Below are 14,314 nucleotides of genomic sequence, written 5' to 3'. Positions count from 1 at the left end.
GCCAAGACCAAGGCCAAAGAAGTGGCTCTCGCGAGCATGATGACCGGGGTGGAGATCATGTAGGTGGATCTCAACACCGTGTCATCAAGGAAGAGGTCGTCGTTTGAGAAGATGCAGGCCGACATGCTCAAGTTCGATGAGGAGTGATCTATAACGGCGAGCGCCATCTTTTTTGGATGCCGGCAGGTGTGCTGGCATGACCACGGGGGCCGTGATGGCGTGGTCGAACTCAAGTCCCACCCTTTTTGTGTGTTGGCATGTGTGTCGGCCGGCTGGCGAGCGCCATCTTTTGACACGGTGACGGCATGAGACATGGCCGCTGGCATAATCGGGCCGCGGGCCTTTTTTTAAATGTTGATTGCGGACATGAAATGGGTCGGCGCGTTGGGCGCACTGTCGACCCAAATTTAAAACAGGACGGACGACAGGCGGACGGCCGACCCAAACGGACAAAAAACGAACAAATTCACTGACTGTTTGGTCGGACCGTTGGAGTTGCTCTTAAAGTCTCAAATTTTGTGGGATTTGTGGATTTGTCCCCCGGTCTCCGTGTGTTGTCGACCAAATGTGCTTGTGTTTCTCGTAGTATTGACTCTTTTGACAGTTGCTAAGAACAAGTATATAAGTCAACTTTTCAAAAGTTTACCCTAAAAATAACTTTTCAAAAGTTGATACTGGCAAAGCTCAGCCGTTAATAACACATTAACATGAAATGGTATCTGGAGATTTGGGTTGAAAAGGCAGTCTTCTACTTGCCGGACATATCTTGCATTTCAGATCGTTCTTCCAAGTTGCCTTTCACACGATTGACCCAGACGACACAATAATATATACTCCCTCCGTTTTCGAATATTGCTTTTGGCTCCCGAGCTCACTGGATGCCTTTAAATTCAAACTTCAAATTCAGTAAAAATTTGTATTTTAATATTTCAAAAAATTCTGAAAAAAATACATAAATAGATGAAGGTATAATACACAAGTGTGTAAATTTTCAGAACAAAATACATTGAAATGAACGCTGTGCAAAAAAAACAAATCTAAAACCTTTTAACACATGTTACTATTCATCATTTCAGACCATGAATTTATCTTTTTTATACAGATCACGTTTCAAAGTATTTCGACCTGAAATTTTACACGCACACGAATCACATCCTTGTTTAGGTGTATATATTTTTTCAGATTTTTTGGAACTAAATTTTTTAAATTTTGAATTTTTCAAATATTTCGGCCTCCATGGCTCCCGGGAGCCAAAACGCCATTCTCCTCCGATCCTAAATATAAGTCTTTGTAGGGATTCTACTATTAAACTACATACAGATATATATAGACATATTTTAAAATGTGAATTCACTCATTTTGCTTCGTATGTAGTCCCCTGTGGAAATGTGACTTATATTTAGGAATGGAGGGTGTATAAGACAGGGAAAGCAGAAACCGAACCAGGAGGAAGCTATGAAGCTTCTACCTGCATGCTCGTCCGGTGCTGTTACTAACGGAAGCAAGCATCAGATATAGCTTCAGAGATGGAAGCATGCGCCAAAATTTTGCAAATAACTGGAGTACCTGCTAATTTTGCAGGGGGGTTATCTCTCACGTCCAATTAAGGTGATCTTATGGTGCAGATTTATAAGTCACGGCGTACAATTCCAGACTCCTGGGTGAACATGCATAACAATGGTACAATTTCACAAAACAAGGTCGCGGTCAATGTAAATGTAGACAAAACTCATACATAACCAGTCCAGCAAAAGGCAAGCTGAAGCAGAAAAAGGATTCAGTAAGATGTTCTTTGGCAAAACGAGCTGTTACTGTGCGAAGGGTGCAAACAACCAGCTGTGAGTCCGTAGATTCTGTATCAAAATTCCAACCCAAAAGCTATACAACTTAAGCGAAATATTTGGTCACATAATTCAGATGTAAAAACTGACTACTGCAAGTTCTGCATGTTCGATGTAGTAACACAAAAAGTTAGATACACGGATGCTGAAACAAGGTCAGAGAGAAAAGCCAAAGAGAGGTGTTCTCTTACCGTTTTATGAGCCAAGTATACTAACAAAAGATTCACTCCGCTTATATTTGGTTATTATTACCAGCCAACAGCAGGCCCAAATGACGCCCATGCTCCCACAAAGATCTTCCGTGAACAGCAATCCCCTCTGGGCAACCTTAAAATGTACGCTTCTATGTGTTTCTTACCTCATCGGAAAGTTTACAAGATATGATTATCTAACTGAAACTCGTATCACAGAATGGAATGAAACACTCAAGCATCTATGACTGCAGCAGGTTCTGAAGGTTCTGGTACTTCAAATGAATCCGAACTGGCTTTGATCTCCTTCTTCTTGTTTGTTTTCTTATTGCCTTTCAGCTTATTTGTCATGCTGTCTGCCCGTGAGACGACTTTTGAAACTGAGAATCCTGTTTCCTCAAAAATCGACGCCCTCTCATGGACAAGGGAGCTCCTGGGCACAACATCAACACCATCGTATGTCCATAACCCTAACACTGCCTCTCCTTTCAGCCCGATACCGTACCAGCCAAGACCTGAAATGGCTATATCCATAGTATTTGCATCCCAACTATTTCCAGAAACTTTGAATTGTTTCCTCACCCATTTCCCAAGCTCTTTCACCCGTTTCTGACCTATAGGAGGCTGCACATATCACACCAAGCAGCAAGTTATTTTATGATGTAAATGAATTAGGATAAAAAACATGTTTTTAAGGATAAGATAGATACCTGCAGTTGCAAGCCAAAGTGATCTTTCATCATAGAATCTGCATTTTCGGTCTTCCCCATGTGAAGTGGCACAAGTGGTGATGCCCAAACCGTAACATAGATTGATCCTACAGTCAAGTCTTCCACATCCAGGCGCACCAGTCCTCCTATATGTATGGACTGCCCTGCCTGAAAAGGTTGCGAACAAAACGAATTAGAAATAAACAGGGACCGTTAAACATGGGCACATGCCAAAACAGCAGCATTTCGGATAGAACCAGACATGTGATAAAGAGGGTGTTTGGATCACTAGTGACTAGAGACTAGAGACTAGTAGTAGTCACCTTTAGTCAGTAAACTTCCAAACACCCCTGACTAATGGGTGACTAAAACTAGTTTAGTCCCTAGTCACCCCACCCCCAACTAAAAGTGACTAAAGTCTCTTCTCCAATTAATGGCTCATCCTCCCATGCTGGCACGCCAATGGAAGGGAGATAAATGAGAATAATTTAATACAGAGACATTTAATGCTGACTAGTAGTAATCATCTTCCAAACAGGGCCTGACTAAAAACTTCTAGTCTGACTACTACTAGTCACATGACTAGAGAGTATCCAAACACCCTCAAAATCTAAGAACTGAAACTTTCTAAGCACACTCAGCGTGTCAATTTCCCCATCCAGTATATCATCAAGCATTTGTCAATTTCAGTTTCAGCCTAACATACTATGGTCACTGTCTAGAGCATGAAGTAACTACCCATTCCCAATCCCTTCAGCCCCTCATATAATCATAATTGCTTAATGAGTAGCACCTAATAGAACAAGCAACAAGAGGAAACAAGCAGAAAATGTATCCCCATAGCACCTAATCACAAAATTCACTGACAAAATGTGCATAAGATGGACGGAATGAGACCTTTATTCTGTATGTTCTGGGTCGCATCTCCTTCCTCACTTGAACAAGCTTCTGCTCCTCGGGTGTAAGTCTGGACGTCAGCTGGTGTCCATGAAGCAAGCCCGGAGTATCAAACAGCTTCGCCTGAGCACCAAGAACGCCGTCCACCCGGATGACCCCGAGGGTTGTTCCCGGAACAGGCGCCTCTGTCAAGGTCTGCCCGCTCTCTGCCCCAGAGCACCGAGCAATGGCGTTGAGCAGCGTCGACTTGCCCACATTCCGCGCGCCAACAGCCCAGACCTTTCCGCGCGCCCCGGCGAGCTCGCGCACGTGGTTGAGCAGGTCGCGCACCCCCCACCCTCGCGCCGCGCTGACAAGGTGGACGCCGGCAAGCTGCAGGTCGGCGCCAGCACCGGCGCGCGCGCGGGCCTGCGCCCACGCGTGCACGTCGTCCGGGGAAAGCGACGGCGTCGGGAGCAAGTCGAGCTTGGTGACCACGAGCACAGCGCGGGGGAGGTTAGACGGCGCGCCGCGCTTCCAGTCCGCGTGGTGGGCCTCGCTGGTGACGGCGACCAGGCGCGCCACGGCGCGCGGGAAGGAGCCGTCGAAGTCCGACGCGTCCGCCAGAAGCAGCACCAGCGACCTGGCCCCCGAGGGCGACGCGAGGCGCGGGCCGACGGCGGCGACGAAGTCGAAGTCCGGGAGCAGGACCTCGGCGTCGGGGCGCTTGACGTGGCCGTAGTGGCGCAGCGAGTGGCACCGAGCGCACACCACCACCTTGCTCTTCTTCTCGGCCTCCGCCTCCGCGGCCGCGGCCGCCACCGCCTTTCCCTCCTGCGAGTTTTCTTGGCCCTCCTGGAGGAGCCCGCTTTTCAGAGAGGCCGAGATGTCGGTGTCGTCGGCGGTGACGGGCGCTAGGCGCGCGCGGTAGTCGGGAGACTTGGGGGATGGGAGGTTGAAGAAGCCGGGGAGGGCCGGGTCGGCGGACTGCATAGCGATGCCGCAGCCCGGGCAGCTGCCATTGGTACTGACGGCTGCGAGGTCAGAGGACAACACAGCCGGAGGGGAAGACACCGGCGGCGCCGGCGATGGGGACGAGAGGTGGCGACGCAGGAGGGGGAAGGGTTTAGGGATTTGGGAGCCAGTTAGGATGTGTCGTGCCGGAAGAGGGTGAGGGGACGAGGGTGCAGCGCTCGCACGGAGGAGGCAGCGGAGGGCGGGGTGGAGGCGCCGGGCGCGGGACAGCATCTTGCCGTGTCGCCGCCGCCGCCGCCGCCAATTCGTGACCGGCGGTGGGTGTTGGACGTCTCAGCGGGGAAGAGTTAACAGAAGCTGGGCTTTCAGCCTTGTGAGGTAGCACGTGGGCCTTTAACGGGCCATCGACACCGCACATAACCTTATCAAGTCGAGAATGGAAGCCCATACCTCAACGCCTCAGCACGACGCGGCGAACACATCTGTCTGCTCCGACGCCGTCAGCAGGCCCTTTCTCGCCCCAAACTCCGGCGACGATCCACGCCTCGCGCTAGGGTTTTGCGGAGAGTTTGTTGGGCGGCGATGGCGTTGACCAACCTGATCCTGACGGTTGTAGGCGTGGGCGCGGCGGTGATGCTGCTGCGGAAGGACGTGAAGCAGTCGTCCGCCGTCTTCCGTCGCAACATTCGCCACATCAAGACCTGGCTCGAGGAGGAGTCCGCCGCCACCACGTACGTTCTCCACCCCCTCCCCTTGCTTGTACTAGTGGATTGTCGTCGAGTCAATTGCAGTGGAACTGGATGGATCGGGATCATCGGCTTAGATCTTAGTAGTGTCAGATTCCTTTGCTCCTTGTGAAATTACAATATGAATATGATGCGTTGTCATCAGTTTATATGCAATAGAACTAGAAATCATAGATCCATCTATTTTTCAATCAAGTACTGCTGAGGCCGTTCCTGCAGAGCACAGCAAGAGATGTGGTGCTTAGAAGTGCTAGGTGTAGATTCATATCATATCCCCAATTTCACATTTTGGTATACAATCTTTTTTGTGTTTGTCTAGTACTGGAAATTATCATCTGTGGTTTTCTAGTGCTGGAATCATCTTTCCATGCTCGATTCATTGGTGAGAAGTAGTTCCCTCACCAGAAGATATAATCTAATTTTTTGTTTCCACCTGCTTGGTCAATCTCAACTTTTGTAGAAATCCATCTCCATTTCTCCGCATCAAAATGCTGTGATTTTTGGGTGCAGAACATGTTTTTGTACCATAATAACTTTCAACCGTACACTTTATAGCATGATCAACATCCATGAATTTTGTTTCTTCAAATCACAATCCTTGGAGTTTGGAGAGAGAATGGAGGTTACGCACAAAACCATTTCACTATGGATATTACCCCTTTTGTAGATTTAATTAATGTTCCATGATAGTGCAAGCTTTCTTTCAGATTTAGATTTCTGCCTTTCAGATTATGAACTTAATATTTTAATATCTTGGCCCAGCAGTTTATGTCACTCTGGACTCTGGAGCCTTACAACCTTTGCGGACAACATATTCATCATTTCATTCATGATAGCCGATTTGAGTTGAAAGCTCAAAATATTGCGAATTATTTAATTAATACCACTAAGAATGGTTTTGGTTAATATTGAGCTCAGGCTTGTAACAAATTTCATCTCCAGTTTTAGATGCTAGTCTGGTTTCTTTTATACTAGCTTTCTTTGTGCTTTTATAGCTTCCTTCGTGAAGAGGCTATAATTAATACTCTTGTGTCAAATGATCATGGACTTTATTTAGCTTTAACAAAAAATTGGTAATTGATTACACATGCTAGGCTAGCCACCTCAACTTTCCGATACCTAAAATCATGTGCCTATTGCCTATTGGCAATGCCAAAGAGAGCCAACTTGTCCCGTAGTTCCATCCCTTGTTTTTTTTCCTTCTTTTGTTGCCCTTTTTATCCATGCTGTGACTTGGTTCCTGATGTGAAGGCTTACCCATATTAATTGGCATCAGTTTAAGAGAGTGCTGGATAGGAATTGCTCTTGCTAATTGTTCTTGTGTGATTCGATTTATCAATTCTGTAATTAACCTTTATCCACTAAGTTTGAGAAAAAAGTTGTGCTATCTCATGTCCCAAAATACTCCCTCCGTTCACAAGTATAAGATGTTTTGGATATTTCAATATGGACCATATACAGACTGAAATGTGTGAACAAACACAATAAAATGTGTCTATATATATCTGAATCGGAAAAAAGTTAGAACATCTTATAATAGTGAATGGAGGGAGTAACACTAGTAGCACTTGCAGTATCAGACTGCGTTGCACATTGTAAAATTACAATGTGATGTGTTCTCATCCGACGTTGCTCAGCTTTGTTTGTTATATTCAACGAATTGACTAGATCTGCCTATTTTTCGATGAAGTGACGCTGAGGTTATTCCTGCATCACAGGAAGAAATATGGTGCTTATATGTGCTAGGTGTAGATTCATATCCCTGATTTTTCTTTTTTGTATAGTTTTTTTATTGTGTTTGTCTAGTACTGGAAATTATCATCCGTGAGTTTCTAGTGCTGGAATTATCATTCTGTACTTGATTAATTCGTGAGAGGTAGTTCCCTCACTAGAAGATGTGTTCTTTAGTTTTGTTTCCACCTGCTTGGCTAGTCTCAACTTATGTAGAACCTGAATTCTGCACACATGGTTGCGTGTGGAGTCTTTATTCTTCTCTCTTGCTCTGTATCAAAATGCTGTATTTTTTCTTGAAAAGTTCATTGATGTTCATTATGATAATACCATTAACATGTACACTTGCAAAATTTGTGCAAAAATATGACCGCACCTTACTTTGTCAGAAAGAAAACTGAACATCTGAATAGTGAATAGCATATTATTCACTACCCATGCTTTACCAATTTGTTTTTTGGGTGCAGAACATCTATGGTCATATTTTTGTATCAACGTTTTCAAGTGTAGACTTTATAGCATGGTGAACATCCGTGAATTTTGTTTCTTCAAATCACAACCGTTTGGAGTTTGGAATGAGTGCAGAGGAAAGAGAATGGAGGTTACACACAAAAGCATTTCACTATGGAGATTACCCCTTTTTGTAGATTTAATGTTGCATGATAGTCCAACCTTTCTTTCAGATTTAAATTTCTGCCTTTCAAGTTATAAACCTAATATTTTAATATCTTGGCCCAGCAGCTTATGTCACTCTGGAGCCTTGCAGGCCCTTTCATCCTTTGCTGGCAACATATTCAACATTTCATTTATGGCACCCCATTTGAGCTGAAAGCCTGAAATGTTGCAAACTATTGAATTAATAACACCGATAATAGTTGTGGTTAATATTGAGCTCAGGCTTGTACTCCAATTTTAGAGCTAGCCTGGTTTCTTTTATAGCTTCCTTTGTGCTTTTATAACTTCCTTTGTGAAGAGGCTATAATTAATACACTTGTGTTAAATGGTTTTGAACTTTATTTAGCTTTATCAAAAACTAGTCGTAAAGGATTACACATGCTAGGCTAGCCTCCTCAACCTTTTGATACCTAAAATCATGTGCCTATTGCCTATTGGCAATGCCAAAGAGAGCCAACTTTCCCCTAGTTGCACCCCTTGGTTTTTCATTCCTTCTTTTGTTGACCTTCCTTTCCATGCTGTGACTTGGTTCCTGATTTGAAGTCTTAACCATATTAACTGCATCAGTTTAACAGAGGGCTGGGTAGGAATTGCTTTTGCTAATTGTTCTTGTGAAATTCAATTTATTGGTGTCGTAACTAGCCTTTATCAACTGAGTTTGAAAAAAAGGTTCTACTAATCTCATGTTCCAAAATAACATTAGCAGCACTTGTAGCCTTTCACCTTTGTACTATGTCCAAGTGGTCCGAAACTGCAACTCTTAGTCATGTTTGACATCACACTTCTACGAAGCTCCCTTTCGATGATAACATTAAATTTTGATAATTCCATTCTATAATACCAGGATTGCATGGGTTTCTATATCCTTTGCTCTATTCAAGACATCGTAGTAGTTTATACTATGCTAAAGTCAACACAGCATATTTGATTTGATCCCTACCTACTATATATTGGATTTCCACAGATCTGCTGAGCGATCGGTACCCAAGGAGCTGGAGTCCCAGGCTGCCAAGAAGGATTCCACACCCAAAGTGGACAAGGATTAGATGATTTTACACTTCTTCTACTCGACGCAACTGCGGATTTAGGATTCTCATGTAGTATTTGTAAATAGAAGATGTTTGGTAGGATCTTCACTCTAAAGAATATTGGAATCAAATAATTGGGGGATGTTTGGATAGCTGCATGTGGGTTCTATATGTTTTCACGTTGGTCTGAAGATTGGAGTGCATTTTTATATTTCTTTCTGATGAGATATTTTACTGGAACTCTACAGCTGAGACCAATGAACAAGCGATCAGCCTACTTTGTGGTTTTTATCTGGCAGTAATTTGTTAGCCACTTGTGTGTCTTTTATGTAACCATTCACCTCGTCCATGTTTTATAGGAAGTCACAACATGTTTCTAACAAATTGGGATTATTTGTTTTCTTCACGTACTGTATGTGGTATTCACGTTAGAAGCATGTTTGAATTTATGACATGTCAAGTGGTTCCTCCTAATTTGGTGATCTTTCACTAATGTTTTGTAATGTACGTATGCTGCCTCCATTTGGTTGATGACTACTGTAGAATCACAAGTTACACCAGGAGTGCAAGCCAATAAATTGATGAGTACAACAAATTAATTGAGTGTAGACCTTCAAGTTGCATACTTACAACAAATAAAAGAATGTGCATACAAATAAAAGAACACGACATGCGGTACATACAGGCAAATCCAAAATGCCTATGTACAGGAGTTGAAGCCAATAATAAAAAGGAAAAGCCACTACAAACAATCTGCACAAACCAACAACCAAAAAGCCTATGTACACGAGAGCAAGCAACTAAAAAAGGCCAGCTCTAACTTTTTTTAAAACAAACACACCAAGCAATCCTCTCTAAAGAAAAAGGAAAAAATGAAGCAATGAACATCGTGAACCGCAGGTGGACCGGCGGCGACGTCCAGGGCAGCAAGTCAAGCCACGGACCGAAACGATCAGGCCATGGCCAACCATCGGCATGAGTACGACGAGCATATCATTCTGGAGCGGCGGCAGGCGGGCGGCCGGCGGCGGCGCGGCGCTTGAGCATCTGGGTGTAGTTGAAGATGGATTTGAGGCGCTGCTGCCTGAGGTCCTCCTTGAACCCCTGGATGAACTCCTCCGCCTTGGCGTCCACCTCGGACCCGGCCGCCTCCTCCTCCGTCGGCGGCGCCCGCTGCCGCCCCGCTAGCGCGAGCGCGTACGCCTCGTCCATGCTCATCGAGTTCTCGTCCTCCACGGCGTCTTCCTTCGCGGGCCCTGCCGTCGCGTGTGGGCGTGGTACTGGTACACGCGGCGTCGATGGCGACCTCGTCCTCGGCGTCCCCGCGTCCTCTGTTTGTCGGAAGGTGGCGGCGGCGGCGCGCGGGCTCGGCTCTGCGTCTGCTGTGTAGAGGTAAGAGGACGGGAAGGAGAAGATGTTGAAGGAGCGGATGCGCTGCAGCACCGCCGACGAGGCCCTGCGCGTGATCCCGGCGCGGCGCGGCGAGGGCGACTGCGGCTGCGCACGGGAGGACAGGGCGAAGATGGCGCCCACGACGAGGTTGAGGGCCACGAACCACGCCGCGCCGGAGCCCAGCCACGCCGGCATCGGCCAGCACCACCACCCAGCCGCCGCCATCGTCGACGCTCGCTCTCTCGCTTCCTGCTGCTCGGCTTGGCCCTGCCCACCAGCTCGCGCTCTCGCGTGCGTTGCTCTGTGTGCTTGGGCTCGCTGATAAAATGGTGGATGGACAATTAGAAGATGAAGGAACTCCGTCGCCTGTTACGAGTTGGCGCCGATGGCGGTCGTATATATATATAGAGCGCGCGGGTTTATTACGGTGGAAAAGGGAGATTAGGTTACGGAATCGTGCTTGGGTCTGGGGCTCTCGGCCCCGAGCGGAAAGGGTCAAACGGAGGCTGGGCTGGGCATGCATGCTTCCCATGTGCGCGAGCACTTGTAATCAAATCAGCACAGCAGTTAACCTGTTGCCCAGTTTTTTTTTTTTTTTTTTTTTGATAACAACCTGTTGCCCAGTTGGGTAAGCATCCTGGCCCTGTTTGTTCAGCACCGCCGGCAGCTGTAACAACAGAGACTTTTCTTGGCATCATTCGGCGGGAGTTCCTGACTTCCAGTTCCAGGTACTACCACGTCTCCAGTTCGGAGCTTGTTTTTTTCATGATTATTAAACCATGCAAAATGTGAAGCTCGCGACGTCCTTTCAAAATTCAAACGAACCCTTTTCAAAAACTTGGACGGGAAGCTGGATTCCGCGTCGCGACCACGCCGCCAGCCAGCACATCAATCAATCACAGGTCCCGGCCGTGCGCGAACCTTCGTTTACGCTATGCTATCACACAAGAAAGGCCGGTCAATGAGGTTGTTCGGGGCGGCCGAGGTTACTCATCAGCTCACGCTTCGTCTGGTTGCCGGGATCATGACTAAAAGTAGTGCGACTAAAACTTGCTAGCCTTATTCATGATCCAAATACTAAAGAGATTAAAATCAAGAGACTAAAAATAGTGCGACTAAAACTTGCTAGCCTTATTCATGTTTGGATCCAAATACTAAAGAGATTAAAATCAAGTTAATGAGCATTTATTATTCTGCAAACCCTCTAATCCAGAACTCGTCTGATGAGTTAAATGAGAAGAAAGATGACTAATGCACATTTTAGTAGGGGTATCCCTGACTAAAAGATTTTTAACCTCAAGACTAGTTTTAGGCTCTCTTTAGTCAGGGGTGTTTGGAACTTTAGTCTCTTAAATAGACTAGTTTTAATCAGATTAGTTTTAGTCCCTTAGATCCAAGCACCCTCTAATCCATAGGTGCTTACTAGTAGTAGTAAGTAAACTAGTAGCTATACTCCGTTTGCTGTCATATGAGTATTCACAAGACTACTGCTTACTACCTTCATGTTGGTTTATGAGTCTTCTTTGTATTTTAGGCCATATTTTTATCATCATTTTGAGTAATAAAATATAAGTAATATATGTACACACTCCATCCCACAACAGAGGAAGTAGCAAAAAATTAATATCATTGAAATTTCATTCAAATACAAATGCAATAATATAAGTTTTCACGACATGCATTAATATTTTACTAATCAAACACGTGATCAAACTTTGATCCAAAATACGTCGGAGTACTTCTTGCCACTTTTGAAAGTAGTCCCAGTTTACCATTCCCACACAAAAGCAAATGGCCCATATTACCAATTAATATTAACGATCAAACTTGTTTAAGCTAATAACAGTCTCCAAAGCGCCAGTCCTTTTCTTTAATGGCATATAACCCTCTGAATATAATTTTGTGTACCTTTTCGTTTTTCTTTTGAGTTAACATTGCTTAGGCTTAACTGGTACTACTTCCTCAATTTTTATATATAAAGCCACAAACTCAGATTACAAGTATCAATGTAAAATTTAATGTATGCTTTGTAAGTTAGCTTTTCTTTTCGTTTACTGAAATCATTAATATGTCACATGCATACTCCCTCCGTCCGGTAATAAGTGTACTTTTTCCTTTTCTGTCAGTTAAACTAGTTAAACTTTGACTAACTTTATTAAAAAAGGTGCTAGCATTTATGATATCAAATTAGTATCAATAGATTTATCTTTACATGAAGTTTTCAAATATATCATTTTCATGCCATATATGTTGTTACTATTTTTTATAAAGTTGGTCAAATTTTAAAAGTTTGACTAAGTATAAATCCATATGTACACTTATTTGTGGACGGAGGAAGTACAAGGCAACCGAGTGCAGGAAGTAACTGATTGTCATTATGGATGCATACATGCAAGTATTAAATAGGTTGCTAGTACAAAAAATATCATTAATTTTGCCTTGATTTCTGTTGATGGCCTTGTATAAATGTAAAATGTACTCCAATGTGTCGACGGCTTGTTATGATGACGATAGGGATCGTTCGGTGGTGCACGGTACTTGATGTAATTTTCACTAGGTTTGAGATGCATTGTACTTTCTTATGAACTCTATAATTGATCTGAGTCTGGAAAATGCCCTTTGGTTCCTGGGTGTATATACACCTGATATGAAATTTGTCTCTTTTAATAACTAAATAAATTCAAAAAAAATTGTAAGTCTTTTAGAATAAAGTTGACTTTTATTTGCATTAGTATATAAATTTTCATGAATAAAACTGATTTTTGACTTTATGGCAAAAAAATATTTATCATTATAGGCCACTATTCATATTATTTTGGTCATTGTTTTTTGTTTTTCCAAAAGAAGTCAACGTTTTTTCTTCGGTGGATTTTTTTACAAGTACAATGGAAGGTCAAGTTTATTTTGAAAATATTTTTATTTTTTTAACCTTTTATTTATTTACTAATGTGTTTTTCATATAGGGTGTATATACACCCATAGACCAAAGGTTCATGTCAATCTGAGTCTTTTAAAAAAAGAAATTAAAGAATAAATTATTATAAACATGATGATTTTTTTAAGATCCAGGTGAACAACTAATGGTCGTATGTGCACTCATAATTATATGTACGTCACGCTCAGTAGAGCGAAACCAACTTTTTTACTTAACTTTCAAAAAGAAAACAGCCGTGTGTGGCAGTATGGCTTTGACACTAACTAACTATTGTGGGCCAAGTCTTCGTCGCTATCATATCATCATCGACCAAAAACCTGTACTTTTCCTCCTAAGTTTCGTTGTGCTGACTTGGTGTAGATATCCCTTTTGAGGAAGGATCATGCAAGGTGTACAATCTCATATCGGTCTGTCCAGCTAACGCAGGAAGACACTGGCTGCACGTTACTCGGATGCTTGGCCCTCAAGTAGCGTCACCCATTCATTTTCGACGTGTACGTGTAGTAGAACAGAAGATACTGTTACAGGTCTCGATATCGAGAGAATATATACTTTCTCTATACTGAGAAAATTTGTAGTAATTTTTCTAGTTACAAGTATTTTGATAAAAAGGAAGTGCATAGCTTATGCGTACAACCACAGCTCTTCGTATCGAGCCCGTTTCTAGTTGTACGTTTCTAGTCCTACTTTAAGCATTTTTCTCATCATCATCATCGAAGAAAAGAATAACAAAAACCTGTGTGTCAATGTTTGCTCCCCCAGCCCCGTTTAGGATTAGTTTTTTTTATGGCTTTTTTAGATTTTTAGAATATATTGCTCCCTACTTACTTTATTCTAAAAGTCCAATCAAAAATATTCTTTTAGAGCATCTATGGTAACCCATAAATTTTCCTTCGCATCCGTGTGCGGACACGGGGGACAAGTCCGCAGACACGGATGTGGAAGAAAGACATCCAACGCTAACCTATATATGTATGTTAGTAAATTTAAATTCAAATAACTCCGATCCCATCCACACAACATGCCGCACGCCGGATCACATGACCGATCACATCAAAATAAGGAAAATATGATTAGTTTGAACATGCTCGATTCAAAAAAATCGTCAATCCAACAATCCATGCATTTACTGCCCTGTTGGGCGTGCAATCCCAGCGAGCTGCTCCTCAATCAAGGAGGTGCCATCACAGCCACGTAGGCCGCCTTCTCGTCCG

General features: G+C 43.7%; 3 protein-coding genes across 3 annotated transcripts; 1 reads left to right on the top strand and 2 right to left on the bottom strand.

Moving 5' to 3' along the window:
- Window positions 1-1,887: 1,887 nt before the first annotated feature.
- LOC123395135 (GTP-binding protein BRASSINAZOLE INSENSITIVE PALE GREEN 2, chloroplastic) lies at window positions 1,888-4,933 on the bottom strand. Its single transcript, XM_045090068.1, has 3 exons — window positions 3,640-4,933; window positions 2,743-2,910; window positions 1,888-2,656 (listed from the first exon to the last, which is right to left on the bottom strand). Exons 1-3 carry the CDS (start codon window positions 4,864-4,866, stop codon window positions 2,267-2,269), a joined length of 1,785 nt encoding a protein of 594 aa, XP_044946003.1. The 5' UTR covers window positions 4,867-4,933; the 3' UTR covers window positions 1,888-2,266.
- Window positions 4,934-5,034: 101 nt separating this feature from the next.
- Window positions 5,035-9,062, top strand: LOC123395137. The gene is made up of 2 exons (XM_045090070.1): window positions 5,035-5,324; window positions 8,710-9,062. Exons 1-2 carry the CDS (start codon window positions 5,176-5,178, stop codon window positions 8,789-8,791), a joined length of 231 nt encoding a protein of 76 aa, XP_044946005.1. The 5' UTR covers window positions 5,035-5,175; the 3' UTR covers window positions 8,792-9,062.
- A 337-nt stretch (window positions 9,063-9,399) lies between these two features.
- Window positions 9,400-10,699, bottom strand: LOC123395136. The gene has a single exon (XM_045090069.1). It carries the CDS (start codon window positions 10,388-10,390, stop codon window positions 9,767-9,769), a length of 624 nt encoding a protein of 207 aa, XP_044946004.1. The 5' UTR covers window positions 10,391-10,699; the 3' UTR covers window positions 9,400-9,766.
- Window positions 10,700-14,314: the final 3,615 nt, after the last annotated feature.

This window comes from Hordeum vulgare, chromosome 5H (assembly GCF_904849725.1).
Source record: "Hordeum vulgare subsp. vulgare chromosome 5H, MorexV3_pseudomolecules_assembly, whole genome shotgun sequence".
NCBI classification, from domain to species: Eukaryota; Viridiplantae; Streptophyta; class Magnoliopsida; order Poales; family Poaceae; genus Hordeum; species Hordeum vulgare.
The sequence above is the reverse complement of the archived record's forward strand: the minus strand, read 5'-3'. Positions and strand labels throughout refer to the sequence as shown.